The sequence below is a fragment of the Biomphalaria glabrata genome, chromosome 4 (genome assembly GCF_947242115.1).
Source record: "Biomphalaria glabrata chromosome 4, xgBioGlab47.1, whole genome shotgun sequence".
Classification (NCBI taxonomy): Eukaryota; Metazoa; Mollusca; class Gastropoda; family Planorbidae; genus Biomphalaria; species Biomphalaria glabrata.
Window position 1 is genome coordinate 30292184 of NC_074714.1, and position 19293 is coordinate 30311476.

The 19293-nt window shown below is 30.9% G+C and overlaps 2 protein-coding genes across 4 annotated transcripts in view; one reads left to right on the forward strand and one right to left on the reverse strand.

Moving 5' to 3' along the window:
* On the forward strand, window positions 1-17911 carry LOC106061377 (PI-PLC X domain-containing protein 2-like). Of its 2 annotated transcripts, none has more exons than XM_013219494.2 (5): window positions 1-211; window positions 7995-8251; window positions 9290-9499; window positions 9650-9812; window positions 15550-17911. In XM_013219494.2, exons 1-5 carry the CDS (start codon window positions 124-126, stop codon window positions 15768-15770), a joined length of 939 nt encoding a protein of 312 aa, XP_013074948.2. In that variant the 5' UTR covers window positions 1-123; the 3' UTR covers window positions 15771-17911. The 2 variants fall into 2 exon arrangements, with proteins under 2 accessions (XP_013074948.2, XP_055882029.1); XM_056026054.1 differs by lacking the exon at window positions 1-211 and adding an exon at window positions 4679-4788.
* The window catches only part of LOC106061376 (tubulin alpha-3 chain-like), a 24326-nt gene continuing 22916 nt past the window's right edge, over window positions 17884-19293 (reverse strand). For both annotated transcript variants that reach the window (XM_013219493.2, XM_013219492.2), the window contains exon 9: window positions 17884-19170. In XM_013219493.2, the coding sequence (XP_013074947.1) occupies window positions 19046-19170 (125 nt within the window). In that variant the 3' untranslated portion in view covers window positions 17884-19045. The remainder of the gene's footprint in view (window positions 19171-19293) is intronic.

Consider the following 19293-nt stretch of genomic DNA (forward strand, 5'->3'; position numbering starts at 1 on the left):
ACTTCCGTACTTCCGACCTGGATATACTAGATCTAGTCTCTACAGACTTTTAGATTCTAGATCTAGATAAGATAGTAAGATAGGTATTAGTATACGAGACTAGATCTAAACTCAATCTAATAAATGTCATCACTTGAAAACGCAGAATGGATGACGTTATTAAAATCCACAAGTTTATTAGATATACCTCTAACAGATTTAGCAATTCCAGGTACTATAGTAGTATAGTATATATAGAATATAATATATATATAATATATATATATATATCTATTAGTATTATCTATATTATTATAAATATAAATTAAAATAAGTAGAATGTGAGAGTGAGGTGTAAAGTGTATGTATTTACTATGTATGTATGTATCATTACTTATAGTAGACATCAAAACCGCTTGACCAATCTTGATAAAACTAGGCAGGAATGTTCCTTGGGTACTAACTTAGACCGTAGTGTATGTATTGTAGCCCTAAAACAAACTTAAGACCCTCAAAAAAAAAAAAAAAAGTTGTCCGACTCTATTACAGCTATAGTATTTAATGGATCTAGGCCATGTCTACAATGTTGACATGAGAAAAGATAGAAAGGATTTAGACCTAGATCTAATTTTAAGAAATACACTTTGCGCAGATAGTTTTTTACTTTGACACATGAAAATACAAAAGAAGATCCATTGATTTTATTATATAATAAAATTAACCTTCAATTTTGTGTTTCAAAAGCATTTTTTACATAAATTAGTTCCTTATAGAAATATAGATCTATCTGTGACTACAGATTTCCTGATGAACATTCTTTCATTAGACAATAACGTAATGAATCGCGTACTAAATATTAATTCGTTTAATTGTTTACTTTATAATCCCATCCCTAGGTCTAAAACTCTAATTCAACTCTAAGATGATAAAACTTCTCTTCGCACAGATAGTTTTATACTTTAACACATTAACATATTAATTAAAGCCCATTCATTTCATATTTTGATCAAATAAACATTCAAATTTGTTTTTTAAAGCTACATTCGTTTACGAGAGCTGCTAAGCCGAGTTGAGATAGGCCTAGATCTATATTCATTCATGAATCGCGTACTAAAAATTATTTCGTTTAATTGTTCACTTTATAATCCCATTCATTGAACAAAGCTATCGCTCTTTTAGTTTTTAATAGATAAGAATGTATCGACTTCGGGTAAACCCATTTCGCAAAACTAATTTTATTTTCGTAGCGAAAGAGAAATAACGTGAAAGGATCATTAGCGACGTTTAACATACATCTAATCTAAATCCAATCCACTAGATTATTCAAAAGCATTTTTTACATAAATTAGTTCCTGATATCTGTGACTACAGATTTCCTGGCGAACATTCTTTAATTACACATTACCAAATGGTTACACATTAACACATCTCTCTACTGAGTCTATTCCTAGGCCTAGGTCTAAAACTCTTATTGAACTCTAAGATGATAAAACTTCTTTTCGCAAAGATAGTTTTATGCTTTTACACATAAACATACTAATTATTGTCCATTCATTTCATATTTTAATCAAATTAACATTCAAATTTGTTTTTCTAAAGCATTTTTAATACATTCGTTCGCTGTTCGCTAAAGCTGCGTAGCCGTGTTGAGATAGGCCTATATTCATTCATGAAAAAAAGTTCACGCATGCGGAGCTCAGAATGAACTCTATAAAAGCCAATTTTTAACTCTAGATTAGTGTAGATTTAGATCTATGTGTACCTCAAGATCTACTTTTATACTTTATACACATGAACATACAAAATTTAGTCTATTCATCTCAAATTTTAATCAAATATATGTAGGCCTACAAGCAAATGTTTTAATTTGAAAAAAAATGGATTCAAGCCTATTAGCTATTTTGATTTGATAGCTTCATTCACACTATTTTTACATTGACACATTCGCTTTACTTATTACATTATTATTTCGTTTAAAAAAAAATTGTTTACAAAACACTCTCAGTGACTATATCGAAAGTAATGCGCAAATAAAGACCCGCAGGTCGCGGGTAACATATGTCTAGTACTAAATATAATAAAGTATCTAGAGTAGTTTACAGCATTTACGCTATTCGGACACCTATAGTCTATAGGCCCAAATTTGAAATTTTGACTTTGACAGCGCATTATTTGACAATGGTTTGACATAGAAAAGAAAATGAAGTATCAAAATCTTCTTTAGTTTAAGGAGAATAAGGATGACTAATATATTTGTACCCCTAACCTATATTTGTTATGTCATTTCCATCAAAGTTTTAGCACATATTGTATTTGATTTGAGGACTAATTATGATAACTTTTTGTAAACATAAGATATCAGAGATCATTTTTATTTGCTTTTGAAGCCAATCTGTTAAAATAACAAAAGTTTATGTGAAAGTTGACATTTTTACAACTTTTTTCCTATAAAAGTTACAACAATGCTGTTTGCTACAATAATTTATCATATTATGAAATGTGTATATTTCAAATTTCATTAAATTCTCTTGGCGCACTTTAAAGATATTTGATATTAAAATTAACAAAGACAAAGAAGGGTAAAATTTTCTTTTTTAAATAAAATAAAAATGTTTATGTTTACAACAATCTCACTAATTCTGTTGAATTTAGCATGTTAATATATATCTGTGTGCTAAGTTTGAACTTTGTAGCTTGGCGCACTCTTTAGATATTAATTTTCAAAGTTGATGGTTAAAATCTATTTTTAGTAACAACCAACACTGTGATTTACTGGAAATGGTCAATTTCTGTTAATATCGAGCTATTTTTAGAAGCACACATAGGAATTTTTCATTTAGATTAGCTTTTATAGTGTTTGAATGATAGATTATGGAGAGGGACGTGTCTTTATTACAATGACTTTGTAATCTGCAAATTTTAAAGTAAAGTTTAATTACTTTATAAAATAATATTAAATATTAATATTTTTTTTTCATATTTTTAGGTCAGCGAACTAATAATTAATTATTTTTTTCTGTGTGTTTTTTTTTTCTATTAATATACATGTAAATTAATAGTTAATAAATGAATACATTATATTTTTAAAATGATGAGCTATTATTGCACAAAAATTCAAGTAAAAAATCTTTTAATAACTTCTAAAAAAATTGCAAGGTTTCTTTTTTATTTTATTGTCCGATGCAAGAAATTTTTCATTTACAATCTAATTTTTAAAGCATTTAAATTAAGTAGTTTTAAAATGATTAATTGCCAGTACTCTACAAAAAGGTTAAAACTGTTTTTTTATGAAGTTTATGAAACTTATAGTCATTAAATTTTAGGAAATATTTTTCTGCGCAGTGCTATTTTCATGTATTATAATATATAAGAATTATCTATCTGATGCATATAAACAGCTATTTAAATACAGTAGAATTATAATTAAACAATATAAAACAAAATACAGATCTCTGATTTGTTTTATTTTTTATTTTTGGGCTCATATGATGACTAAATCACATATATTTTTATTTTTTGTCGAAGGCTTTTTTTTTAATATTAATTCACTTTTTTTTCAAAGATTTTATTGCTTGGTCTTATTTTTTTAATTTATTTTAACAGAATACTGGTTAATATAAAAGAGTGTGAAGTTTCAACCCCATATCTTTAAGACTTTTTATAATACAGTTAATTTAAGTTCAACTGTCAGTTGTTTCGGTCACAGATTTTTTTTTTGCTTTACAAAGGTTAAAGAAGGCTGATTTTTGGCCACTAAAAATGTAATAACTTCCCTCACAATTAACTCAGCAATTTAAAATTGGTATCATTGGAAAGCATTTCTCAAGCTCTATCTAACTAAATAGGTTCCATTGCATTGTGATAATTTTGAAATTTTTATCGAAGTACCTAATTATATTTAAGATCAAAGGGGCCGTGTGTTTTCATTTAATTCGGACAAATTTGACCCACATTATTTGATTCCGGACACCATTATTTATTTCGGACAGTTTCTATATTTAGGCCTCAATAAACTCAGATTTTAATTCTTTACTAACATTAACTAAATTTTAAGATCCCCAGGCATAACCCCTCACATTAAATCATTAAGATGTTTTGGAATTATGCATTAATACGAACACAAATAGTAAAAATATGAACACACTTATTCTACCAAAATTAGGTCACTGGGATAGTGACTTCTATACCGACTTTTAGACTTATTTTATGTTTGAATTGTTTGCATGATTAGATGTGTGTTGAATGTTTGTGTTTTTTGTTTATTAATTTAATAAATTTCAAATACAGATGTCAGATGATCTTTTGTAGTATAGTACATGTTAGGATAGCCATTCTTGCCTAACCGAATCCTCTATATTCTCTCTATATAAATCTAGATCTATCTAGTAGGTCTAGATCTAAGCATTTAACTTCATTCAATGTACCAAGCTCACTCCAAACATTTGCCCATTTATTCTCTATTAAAAAAACAACAAACGAACAAATATAATATAAGATAATTTTTTATTGATGTCCAAAACTGGCTGTCCGAAATAAATTTTGGTAAGAAAATCGTAATTTAATTAGGACTTCCTATTAATTTTTAATTTTATGGAATCAGACAACTTGGCTTATAAATCAATTAAATTAGCTCGAAAAACAGAATAAATATTGCCGGGCTCATTAGTATAGACGTAGCCAATCAAAAAATATAGTCTTACCCCTAGGAAGAGGTTAAGTCATCCGGGTAACATATGAAAAAACAACAACCTAACAAATTTGAAATTCATTTTTCTTACATAAAAAGACAGCTAAATGGAAGGAAATTGGGTCAGAATCATTGGAAAATGGACAAGCACATTATACAGCGCGCTAGTTTTATAATAAATATTAAAATAATTATTTAATGACCACAAAAACAGCGAATGTCCGAATTCATGTAATGTCCGAAATAAATAAACTACTATAGTAGATCTAGACTATTGAAGACTATTCTAGACATGTCACATAGTCATATATCAGAATATATCTAGATCTATATTATAATTGATATAATTCATGTAATGTCCGAATTAAATAAACTACTATAGGTCTAGACTAGATAGACTAGATGATGTAGAATCAGTAGATGAGTAGATCTAGATCTAGAGTAGAGTCTTGTAAAATCTAGTTAATCTACTTTAAAATTTAATAATGTACACACTGTAACTACTATTAAACTAGCAGCTAGATCTGGTCTAGACCCTAGACTCTGAGACTCTCTTTCTCTCTCTGGAATCCCCATTTTTGTTAATTTTTTAACTTGCAGATCGTAATTTCTCTAACATAGACCTATTTATAGCCACTCCTTCCCCTACTCTTGCGCCAACAATAAGAAAGCTAGGCCTACAAATATACATAAAATCTCTTTGGCTTCTTAATTCAATATTTAATATACCCTTAGATGCTGCTTTTCCACCGTAATCACCTGCTTACACACACTCACCACAGACACCCACTTTCACACTTTTCCAGTTTTTTTTTTTACAATAACAACCCTTAACGTTTTTAGCCTTCTCCGATTAATCAACCACTTTTCAGCTTTTAAATTCTATAAATATACTATATAGTATATTTGGTTAGTTTTTTTTTTTTTTGTTTTCTTTTGCATCTATTAATCATAAAGCAAGCAAACATTTCTTTGATCATTAGTTTTAGGCTTAGAAGAAAAAAATTACTTTTCTAAAGGCCCACAATTGAATGCCCTGTTCCCCCACACTATATTTATTTTGGTTTTCTGTCTTCTAAATATATGGAAACATCAATTTGGTTTCATTAATTGTAGTCTACACAGTTTATTTGATCTCTTTTGAATGTAGAGAAATGACAATGCTACAATATACAAAATATATGTAAAATAAAAGATATGGTGGATCTTTTTGATGCTATTTAGGATTAATGGATTTTTTTTATGTGGAGCGCATATTAAAGGAAGCGAAAATGATGTAAGTCAAATAAATCAGTAATAAATAAATAAACTAAGTAGGCTTAGGAGGAAAGGAAGAATTTGCTTTAAAAATATGGAATTTTCATGCTATTTCTTTATACTTTATGTATAGACTACAAATACCAAAAAGGTTTAATAGAAAGCTTGCGTTTTATTTTTTTATTTTTTTTTGAATTGTGGTGTTCATGTTGCGAATCTGTCAAAACCTCATCTTAGCAAGCATCTAAAAAGTGAAAGGAACCTGTGTACAACATTTCATGCGAATCAGTGTGATACTTGAGGAGATCTGTTGATACATAAGTCAGTCAGTCAGTCAGTGGTATTATAATGTAGACTTGCATTACAAACCAGCTAGGCCTGTTGACTGGTTCCCAAGCTAAATATTATTTATTATGGCAGGAACATCCCCTCCTTTTTGTTTTTGAAATTTCAATCAACTGGCCACATTTGAACACGAGTCATAGGGTGGTATTTTAGAAATAGAATATAGGTTAGATATTTGTTACGTAAGGGCACTGATTCACCATCTATCACTAAAATGAAAATTTAACCTGTTTTTTCTTAACTTAAGTCTAGAAAAACTTTAAGGCATTTTCATAATTGAAACTGCGGCAGTTAAATTTAACAAATACTATTTTGATATGTTTTTTTTTTAACCGACTTATTAAAAAGTACAAGATTATACTTCCATCCATTTTTAAGCTCTATTTAAACTTTTTTATGTGTAAATTTTTCATCTGCCCAAACTTACTTTTGTAGACACTGTATAAAATAATCTTGTTTTTTTATCATTTGAAGCCATTATTTACTGAATACATGTTTCTGTGTGTAAAAATGTATAAAAACAAAATGAACTGTAGGTATAACTAAATTATTTTGTGTGTTGAGGATGGAGGAAAAAAAAACAGTAAAAATCTTGGGTGAGAGCGTTACAATATCAGAGTAATAACAAAAAACGGATACAACCAACAGCAAAATAGAGCTTCTTATGAAATACTTAAATATTGAATTTAAGAAGCCAAAGAGAAGTCAGTGTTTGTATGTAAAAAATTGTTTTTAGGGGACGTGATGAAGAAAAACAAGAAAAAGAGGAACTAGAATTCTCAGGCCAGAAGTATGTGTGTTTTTTGTGGCAAGTCAATATAAGAGGGCCATTCTAATTCATTGTTACAAACTATAAAACATGGGCCAAAATTATGGTTGGGAAGCATTATAATGGGTTTGGGGGGGGGGGAGGTATATTCAACAAAAATATTTTGTAATCATTTGAAGCATAGGATGCAATAATAAAAAAAGGCTCCAGCCAAAAATCATCAGACTTTCAAATATTTGGATAAAGAACTGAACATCTAAGTAATACTCAGTTCATTTAAAGTAGGACTATTTTCTAGGGTGGCGGCAAAATAAGGGATATTCAAATAAGGGATATTGGTAATCAAATTTGCAGGCATTAAAAATGTAAAAAAAACAAATATTAAGTGACATTGTATCAATTAGTTTGCATCAGTCATTTAGTTAAATGTGTAATATATCTAGACTGATAATAATCAATGTGTGCAATTAGAAATATGTTTACCAATTGTTTTTGTCATGAGAAATTTCATGCTTTCATCCTATCACTTGTCTAGACCAGTTGGGAAAGGGGAGAAAGAAAGGGGTATCGGGGTGAATGTTACAGTGATGGCTTTTTAAATGATTTTGTATTTTTTAAAAGTTGTATGACAAGCCAATACATTACACACTGTGCTAAGTGCTTATGAAAATAGAAAGTTTCATAGCTATTATTTGTAAGTTTTAAACTTATAAGGGATGACCTAATTCTGTACACTAAGTATAAAGGGGACAAATGCAACTTATACTACCACATCTGTGATGTTCATTTTCTTTCCATTGTTTGAAACCAAACAAAATAATTAATTACCAATAGTTCCCTGTTTTCTTTTTTTTAATTGATTTTTGTTTTCAGGTTTAAGAATTAATTAGCATTATAAATCAGGCCATGCCAATTAGATGAAGTTCTAATGTACATAACATATTCTATTATTTTCAGGAACTCATAATTCAGGCACATTTGCCTTAGATTCTAATGGCTGTGTGGTGCCCGGAGCATCAACAGAAATAGAAAATCTTGCCAACAATCCACTTATTGGACAGATGGCTAAAGGCATCATTCAACGTTGGGCAGTTTGCCAATCTCTAGATTTCAGCCATCAGCTTGAGTTGGGCATCAGATATTTTGACCTCAGAGTGGCCACCAAGCCTGATTGTCAAGAAATATTTTGTGTTCATCAATTGTATGGCTCGAAGGTTTGTAAACATATTTACAAAAAGAAATTTATCTGCCATTTATTTTTAATGCAAAATTATAGTCCTTGAAATTTACTGTACAACCAATATTAAATGTATTTTGTAAAAATATTGTATATTCTTAAGTAATACAACTCCTAGATGTTTCTACATTCTTAACTCTTTCAGTATGAATTATTTTGATCGAAAAAATGGAGTTTATGGAATGAACACAAATTTTCAAGGGAGGTAGGGTTAATAATCTAACATATTTGATTTTATTTTAAAGGAAAATGAATGGGCTACAAAAGTAAAAATAAATCAAATAAATTATCTTTAAAAATATTTTTTCATTAATTTTAAACGGAAAAAGAAAATATTTTAAAAATTCATTAAAAAATCGATATACTAAAAGATTCAATCTTTTAATTTAACATTTAATCCATAAAATATTAAAAAATCACAAATTTTAAGACATTTAATCACTTCAAATTTCATAAAAGATGAACAAATGCACTAAGAAATTGTATTATTTACACTTTTTGTGTCCCAGGAAATAAACTAAAAAAGAGGAACCATTAACATAATGTCTTTTTTTTTTTTTAAAGTTTTGGTACTGCATCAAATTTACTATCAAAACAAAGAACAATCACTCCCACATCCGGAAAATAAAAAAAAAAAAGAAAGAAAAATTTTAACAGGAAAAAGATAATGAAATAAATATTATAAACCAAGTTACTCACTGAGAGTAACCCCACACTCACTAGTGCTATCTAAGTTACTCGCTCAGAGTACCACCGCACTGAAAGAGTTAAGTAATAGAACTCACAGATGTTTCAACATTCTATGTTGCATTGATAAAACATAAAATTTAATCTTGTGTTTTGTTTTGCTCCATTAATTATTGACAAGTCCAAGTCTGGATTTCTAGTGCTTCTATTCAATCATACAATATTTACAATGCACAGTATGTATTTTCTAACAGGTGTACAATCAACATTTGCACTTAACATCAGATACAAAATGTACATCTCTTAAAAAATGTCATTTCTGTATTAGGTAACAGACTTGACTGATGCTGTAGACAAGTATTTGAAAGCTCATCCACATGAAGTGGTTTTGATTGATTTCAATCATTTCTACTGTTTTGAAGCAGAACATCACATCCAGCTGGCCACACTTCTTCTGTCAGTATTTGGAACAAAAATATGTCCTAACTGTGACCTACAGAGTCTAACACTGAGAAGGATGTGGGAGGATAAAAAACAGGTTAATAGTAAGTTTAGAAATGTGTGATAGTGTGTGTTCCATAGCCTATACTCTCTAGATCAGTTGTATGAGAAGTAGTCAATCATGAAGTAATGTATGTGAAGTAGTCAATCATGAAGGAATGATCTCATTTTTATATTTTACCTACAGGTGATTATTTTCTATCAATCACCTGAAGTGGAAATGTTTCCGGAATTTTTTCTGTCAGATACTATTATCTCTCCTTGGCCCAACACTCCAGATAAAGAACTCTGTAAACAATATTTAAACCAAAAGTTGACACAGAAACACAAAAAATTTGTAGTTTGTCAAGGTGAGTTGATTTTGTTAAGATGGCACTATGTTGTACAAAATGACTTGTAAAAGGTATGTTCAATGTGAATTGATGTTAGATAAGAGGTTGTGGGTTCTAAATAATTAACATTTCTCTCAATTGTATTCAACTTCACATTACCTGTGAGAGTGTACTCATTCTGCTCAGTGTCTCCTAAATTGTATATTTGGTTAAATCCAGGTTAAAATTCCAAGACGATGATCAGTGTAACTGTACTCTCAACACTTGTTACAAGAACATCTGATAATTCTGTTTTTATTCTAATTTAGTCTTCTGGTCAAGTTTCTGAAAATAATTTTTTTTGTGCCTAACAATATCAATATTTGTTATGTTTTATTAAAATAAACATTTTTTCTGATATATAACATACATGCAAGGGCCCTGACTTATTCATTCACTCACCAATCACCTATCACTAAATCTTCCAAAAAAAAAAAGGAAAATTTAACCTGATATTATGTCCCTTGCATCTGGAACAACTTAACTATGCCATTTTCTTTATCGAAACAACAGCAGTTAAATTTAACAAAAAAGAATTTTTATTTACAATTTTAATCCAGTATCATTATCTTTAAAGCCCCTATAGCACAAAATTTGCACTTCCTATTTTAATATTGAAAAAAATCTACTTTCCGTTGGCTCCAACTTATAGGCCTCATTTTTTATGCTACACTTTTCCTCTCTTTTCTTTTAACCATGTAGACAACGGTCAAAGAAAAGCAATTAAAAACAAGGTTACAAAAGACAGTTTGTGTGGAAACACAAACTCAAAATCGGCCCCCGAAGTAAAATGTTTTACATAATTCGGATAATCCTTCAGAGTTGAAGATAGTTTACTTCCTAGTCCAAACTTCCCGCAGGACTACGGGGGATGGGAGCAGGCAGGGTTTGAACCTTCGATCGTCGATAAATCCAAACGACAGTCCAGCGCGCAAACCGCACGACCAGTGGTCCACCCAGGTAGGCTTCAATATTTTCAGAAAGAACATCCGAATGAAATTATATCAAAGACAAATGAGAGATAAGAATGGAGAAAGAAGGTTAACAGATCTTGTGTAGTGCCCCAACCGTCCCGCAGATCAAAGGATACGTGAAAGTGAATGTAAAGTTAGATGTGAACCTGGCCTAACTAGTTTGTGGTCTATAGGGCAGATGATGTAAAGTTCATCTGTTTTTTGGCCTACGGTTAACGAGGGTGTCATGTAGCCAGCACAACGACCAACCGCCTTTGCTTTTCCCCAACTAATGTCATGTACCCATTAGAGCTGGGTAGACTCAGAAGTTGAAAATCCCAGTCTTCACCAGGATTCGAACCCGGGACCCTCGGTTCAAACTAAATAAGTTAATTGTTTTGAAAAGGCTCAAACTCTAAAAAAATCCACTATTCAGTAAAAATGTTCACGAAAATGATGTTTATAAGATTACTATTCGTCTTAAATTAGGTCTAACATATAATGCATACTAATTAGCTTTTTCTTATAAAAAACTGCTTGCATAATTGATTTTAAAAATTAGAATTTTCGCTTTCAGAAAAAAAAAAATTAGCCGTTGCATCAGAACTTTGAATGGTCTAAAATATTGTGAAGTCGGATTTTCAATATCTCTTCTAGTTTACGAGATCTAAACGGGACGGACGGACAGACATTTCGCACAAAACTAATAGCGTCTTTTCCCCTTTCGGGGCCGCTAAAAAACAAATTGAGATTTTATTTTTGTTTGGGATAGCTGAATATCTGTATGAAGTCTTTACCATCATAAGTATATTTTATTGTGAGTATCTTCTATTAAGAAGGAACATCTGTGCTTTATAAGATTAAATCTTGTTGAACATGTATGATAGATCTAAAACTAAAAATCCAACAAATTCTCAATCAATTGAATATGAGAGCCTTTTAAACTAGATGTAAACTTTTTTTGTACAATGCTGTTGGGGGGGGGATCTTAATTTTAAAAAAATGAGAAATTTCACTCAGCTTTTTACAGGGTTCGTAGCGCTCCTAAAAACTCCTAAAATCTCCTAAAAAATGAAAAGTCTCCTAAAATCCTAAAATTCTCCTAAAAATTGCCGATAGTCTCCTAAAATTTTGTCCACTCTCCTAAAATTTTTACCCAATTTTTTTTTTTAACTATAATTTTGCTTATTTCTTGCTAAAAATGCGGGGAAAAAACAACAACAGCGTAACTAGGCATTCTGATCGCATGACCTTACGGGCTGACTGTGTTAATGAGCTGACCAGTGACGCGTCTACAATGCCTTTCACCCACTTTTGAAGCGCGACCTCGTGATTGAAGATGGCCTTGGTTCAAGCAAGCATTTCACCTGGCATTTTTTTTTCTGAAGTCAGCGTAGAAATGTTTGTTTCCATTTATTGTTACCACTAAAGACGCGCTAGATATAGTCTGCAGTGACTATTGTCTATAATTAGAGCAATTACCAGACTAATTTGTAGGCTGCACCTCTCCAGGCCCTCCCTCACCTAAAATCTTCTTGTTGTAAGTGTAAGAGTGACTTCGCGTGGAAAGTCGGTAAATCTTCTAGATCTAGCTAGTATCTAGTAATAGTAGGCCTATCTAGATCTAGTGAAGATAATTCGCATCTAACCTGAAAAATTAGTGAATTTTAGTCAATTTAATGATCTCGATACATCTAATGTCTAGATTACTCTAGAAATACGCTAGATTCTAGATTTACGCTAAATCACTTAAAATCTAGTGGAGATAATTAGCACAAAGAAGTGAAAAGCCCGCAAATTTAGTGACTTAGATCTAGACTCTAGATCTACGTATATCCAGAGAAGATAATTCGCATACTGCCGTGAAAAGCCCGCAAATTTAGTGACTTAGATCTAGACTCTAGATCTACGTATATCCAGCGAAGATAATTCGCATACTGCCGCGAAAAGTCCGCAAATTTTAGTGACTTAGATCTAGACACTAGATCTACGGTATGTTCAGTGAAGATAATTCGCACACAGCCGCGAAAAGTCCGCGAATTTTAGTGACTTATATCTAGACTCTAGATTTACTCGAAATCACTAGAATCTAGTGAAGATAATTCACACACAGCCGTGAAAAGTCCGCGAATTTTAGTGACTGATATCTAGACTCTAGATTTACTCGAAATCACTAGAATCTAGTGAAGATAATTCGCACACAGCCGCGAAAAGTCCGCGAATTTTAGTGACTTATATCTAGACTCTAGATTTACTCGAAATCACTAGAATCTAGTGAAGATAATTCACACACAGCCGTGAAAAGTCCGCAAAATTTAGTGACTTAGAGTTAAAGTCCGCGAATTTTAGCGAATTAGCTTTAGAGTCTAGATCTAGATTTAAATTTAGTGAATATTCACACAGCAGTGAAAAGTCCTGTAATTTTCTCGACTTTGATCTAGACTCTACATTTATGCTAAATCACTAGAATATAGGTATATAGTGAAGATATTTCTCTCACAGTACTGAAAAGTCCGCGAATTTTAGTGACTTAGATCTAGAGTCTAGATCTACAGTAAATTCAGTGAAGATAATTCTCTCACAGCCTTGAAAAAATCCGCGCATTTTAGTGACTTAGATCAAGAGTCTAGATCCACTGTAGATTTAACGAAAATATTTCGCATGCAGTTGTGAATAGTCCGTAAAAATTATTTCACTGGTAAAAGCCAGGGAAACTATATGCTTGAAAAAGAATCTGCTAGGAAAAAAAAACGCGAATAGGTCGAATTCCCCCCCCCCCCCCCAATCCAAAAGCCATTTTTTAGTAAACAAATGTCAAAATTCAAATAGACCTATATTGCCCTATATATTACTGGCTCTGTTTATGAGAAGGATTTAAGTTAGCTAATAAAAGAATAAAACATTACCTCAAATGCACACCATGACTCTAGTATCTATAAGATACATATATGAACTAATAATGTACATTTCCATCACAGAGAATACACATTATGAAGGCATCTCTAAGAATGTTTCTTATTTTTAAAAAAAATGGAAAAGTAACCATTTGTAATGTTTTTAAATAAATCTTTGAAAAAAAAATGGTTGTTTGAGGTTTTGGGATGACAGTCAAGTTGTTACTTGATTAAAAGATAACTTTCATTACATTTTCTGTGGACATATTGGCAAGATATTTATTATTTTTAAACTCAAATAACAATAATTGATTTGATAAATGCTTAGTTTTGTGTATGTTTTACTGTGTATCACACAAATGGGTAGGACACACACACACATCATACATTTCATCCTTAAAAAACCTCCTAAAATCTCCTAAAATTTTGTCATGGAAAAGTGCTACTAACCCTGCTTCCTGTTTCTCAAAAGAAATTCAATTCCGAAATTGTATTTAAGAACTTAGCAAAATGAGTAATAACATCTCCCTTTTGAAATCAGCAAATCTGTTTTGAAAAATTTAATTTTAGTTTTAATCAATTTTCAAACAATATCATAAGACTTTTTTAAAAAGCTATGCATTTTTCCAAGAGGCCACTAAAACATATCCTGCTTTGCCATTTTTTGTTTGTTTTTAATATTGTTTGAATAGTAATTAAAATTGTTCATGAATATTCTTAAATTATTTTTGGATATTGCTTTATGTTCGTGAAGCCGCCTTGGTTTCATAACCACATCTGAAAATGCCATCATTCAAAGTAGAACATTGGCAATTCACTAAAACTCAGGAAATTACTCCTTTACATACCAGCGAATTTTCGTAACAACACTTTGTCAATGTTTTTTGTTTAAAAAAAGGTTAAATTATTCTATTTGAATGTTAGCTTTAATGTTTTTTTAAAATTAACATTTACATATCAATATATTAACATATATAGAGAAAAAAAAACTATAATCTAAATGGTGTATTACGTAATTTAACAAATCATAAACGTTTAGATCTAAGGACAATAGAAACCTTCCAATTACAGCAACAGAGTAAGAATTTAAAAATAGAAAGTGGGATTCCTGAACTCAACCCCCCTTAGCATTATCCACCGGCTTATGTCTTTTTATGTAATCACTCTGGCATCCCTCACCCAAGAATTCTAAATTTGTTTTTACCACCACCCTCCACACAAGGAAAGAGTTCTACTTACATTGCATTTTGGTTTGATACATTTTTACACACAAAACACTTTTTCAGTCAATGTTTGTTTCATATGACACAAACAAAGTATTATTTATGCAATGTCTACAAAAACAAGTTTTGCACCCAGGAGAAATTTACTCACAAGATTTTAAATAGAAGTTTAGCCATGTGCTTTTCAATATTTTGGCTTCAAAATAAAATTGGGTAAAAATCCAGAATGAAAAATTGTTTTTGTTAAATTTAACCACTGTGGTTTCAATCCTGAAAATGGCTTAGTTGTTTTAGGCCTAAGACAAGTAATGATGTGTAAAATTTTCATATTTTTTCATCTACTGCAAATGTGAGAATTATTGAAAGGTTAGGGGTGAGTGAATGAATGTGTCAGGGCCTTAGGAGTATATTATAGATTATAACAATGTATAACAACTAAACCATTTTTTTTTAAACAAAACACTAAAGCCTTTTTTAAAATAATATACATCTATGTTTATGTTCTTATTTCTATGTTTATTTATTTTTTACAATAACTGCTCATGTTCAAGCATAGGATAAGAAAGATTGGTTAGCTTTCTTTAAATTAATTTCATGCTGTTCTGATTTCTGAAAAAAAAAAATCAAATTTCTCACTTCATTCCAGGTGTTTTGACCCCAACTCTGGCTACCATTATGGCAGGTCTATTCGGCAGTTTAGAGAACTGGACAAAACCATGGATTACAGACTTTACTACATGGATAAGGGTCAGTGATCCCTGCCAACATCATCTCAACATTGTTATTACTGATTTTGTTCACAATAGTGAATTTATACAAACTGTGATAGATTTGAACAAATGTAAAGTGAAAGCTGAACTCCACTGAACTATACATAAAGTGAATTCATTGATCGGAGCAAAAGAAAAACGGATCAAGTGTAAATGTTTCAAGGATTATCACATGTGAATAGCATTATTATTATTATAGGATTGATGTTAGAACTTTCTCAAGGTGTACATTGTGATTGCATTGCCCTGCAGAAATTCTTGTTTGGGTGAACTCACTATTTGTTGTCCTTCCACTGCCCAATGACTGCATTCCAAACTTGATGGTATTGGCTCACATTCAAGCTATTTACAGCTGAAGCAAATATTTAGTAACTCCATTCAATAAAGTACATTGATATGTCCCACCCTTTATTATATTTTTTTCTGTGTCTGTAACATTTCTTATTCCTTATAAATTCATATTTAGTGCTCCTTCTTTTCTAGTGCTATTAGAGCATGGAACAGGTTGCCTAAATCAGCCAGGAAAACTAATGACTAAGCAGATTTTAAGCATGACTAGATTAACACAAGCCTAAGTTGTAATTAAGAGATGTTTGTAATCTATTAGATTAGATCTTGCTTTGTGTGTTAATTTGGTGAAAAAATATAAGATTATCATTTATTTTTCTTTTCAATTTTACACTGTTAGTACTAAGTAGTTTCAAGTAAAAATCTATCCAATAGTCTGTCTGCTAGTTTTCCATAATTTCTGCTAGTGTTGATTCAATTCAAGCATTCAAATTGCTTTCAATTCTAATTATGAAACTATTAGACAGTACTTGATGTCTACAGCATGAGAGAGAAAACAAGAAAAGCATAAAAATTAAGTCAAAACCTTTATACAACTTATAGAGCAATTATTTTCTCTGAATAACTCATGAATGTTAGATTAAAAAACAATGGAACATTTTTTTTTTTGACCTTGCTAAGATAAATATTTTCTCTTTCTCTAACCTTAAAAAAAATCTTTTAAATATTTCAAATGATATTGAAACATTTTTGTTGTCAAATTTTATTTTACATAAATTTATGTGATAAGCTGTTGACAATTTTGTATTTAATTTTTTTTAAAGTTTTGTAATAAATTTATTTTAAAATTTAACATATGTACATGAAATCTTAGCTTTTATGAACTTTTAAAATTTTTCAGAATACAAATTGTGTACATAAAGTTGCATTTATTTGTGTAAGATTTTGTTAATTGTAAGGTTTTGACAAACAAGTGCTATAGTTTTGCAGGATTAGCTTAAAAACAATAAAATACAAATCATTGTAGTTTAACTAACTACTTATAGTCCGACAGTTACGCTGGGCAGGGCACATATCCCGCATGAGGGACGAACATATGCCAAAAGCAATCTTTTTTGGTGAGCTGAAAGGTGGTCGAAGTAACACAGGTGCCCCAAGGAAACACTTTAAAGACCAGCTTAAGCTCCAACTTGATTTAACTGACATAGAAGAGAGCACCTGGTTGTAGACGGCTTCAGAACGAAACAATTGGAGGTCGCTTACAAAGGCTGCAGGATACAATTTGAGACCAAAAGAAAATTTGCTGTTGAAGACAGATGTAGAGGGCGTAAAGAAAATCTAAATTGACCACTGGCGGACAATGGTTATGCCTGGGATAAATATAGCAAAATTTATAGGTTGCAGCTGGGGCTGCGTTGCTATAGGAAATACTGCATTCCTCAGTAATCTTCTCGAAAACAAGCTTTATTATTATTATTTATTAACTAGCAGTTATTTTATTTTGAAAAAAAAATCTTCGATCTGCAAACTAACAAAAAACCACTTATAAGAAAATCAATTATATTTTTTTTGATTACTAGATTTTTATGGATGTTTTTAAGAGTAATTACATACAAATTCATTTTGTGTAGAAATCCTACTAAAAATAGTAACAGCATCTTAGCATCTTTTTTTTTAGTTTAATTATTTATAAAGATATTATTGTGGCACTAAGGAAATGAGTGCTTGGTTGGAGGCATGTCTTGTATTCAAATTCTGTTAGAGATTTTAATTTTATTTGGGATTTTTAAACATCCCTGAGTCCTACAAGATATTTGTTTGTCTGCTGAGGATGTTTGTGTTGGTCATATAATACATTTGTATTGAATGTTGTCTAGGAAATCTGACAATGTACTTTACATAAGAAACAAGTCAAATCAAAGTATTTTAAAAAATAAATATTTGTATGACTTCTAGAGTTGCGTCCAGTACTTCAGTTGATACAATCAATTCACTTGTAAAATCTTGCAACAAAAAAAAAGGTATCAAATAAAAACACACAACAAAACTGATTGCACACCAAATAAAACTGTTGGGTTACTAAAACAAAGAGTAAAAAGCTGTTCCATGTTGGTCTCTTGGTTCAATGATATTGTAAAGACAAAATGACATTGAGTATCAGAAGGAAACATTTGGTCTGAAGAGAAAACATTAGAAAGTGTTGTCTCATGGTCAACTATTACAAAGTGTTGCCTCATGGTCAACTATTACAAAGTGTTGTCTCTTGGTCAACTATTACAAAGTGTTGTCTCATGGTTAACTATTACAAAGTGTTGTCTCGTGGTCAACTATTACAAAGTGTTGTCTCATGGTCAACTATTACAAAGTGTTGTCTCGTGATCAACTATCACAAAGTGTTGTCTCGTGGTCAACTATTACAAAGTGTTGTCTCATGGTCAACTATTACAAAGTTTTGTCTCATGGTCAACTATTACAAAGTGTTGTCTCGTGGTCAACTATTACAAAGTGTTGTCTCGTGGTCAACTATTACAAAGTTTTGTCTCATGGTCAACTTGTGTCTGGAGTCTCCAGCTGAAAGTGTTGCAATATAAAATCCCTTGGTCTTGAAAAGAACAAATAATAGCAGACAAAAAAATTGGAAATAGTTTTTTAAAAAATGAGCAGGGGGGGAAACAATAAAAGAAATAAATAGACTAAAAACATGAACCCAATGGGAAACAAAAGCTACCTTGTACAGCTGGTTTGAACACATAATTTAGCTACTGACAGCTGGTGTAAGTTTATCACAATAATTTTTAGCTCTATACCAAACATTTATAGTCTAAAAAGCAAATATTATTAATATTAGTATTTAAAGAAAATCTTAAATTTTAGTTTGATTGAAATACAAACTTTATATAGTCAATACATTTCTTAGCCTATGCTGTAATTTCTTTTTAAAATAGATACTTGTTTCAAAATTGCTTCTGGTGTTATAAAAATCTCATCAGAGATCATTTCAACCTTCCTGTTAATACAACATGTTTATCACTCAATGCAAATTGAATAAATAAATGCAGTTGATGAGACACTGCTCACTCTCCCCTAGTACTCATCTCCTTCCTCTCCCCCAGCACCCTCAATGACAGTTTCAAGTCCAACTTCCTCGTAATCTCTTTCTAGTGCTGCCAGGTCCTCCCTGGCCTCGGCAAATTCACCCTCCTCCATTCCTGGAATTCAGAAAGAACTTTATGAAACAAAGAAAGATCTACTTGGGACAAAGAAAGATCTACTTGGAACAAAGTTATATATTAATACTATGTGTCACAGGATCTATTTACTGACTACTTACT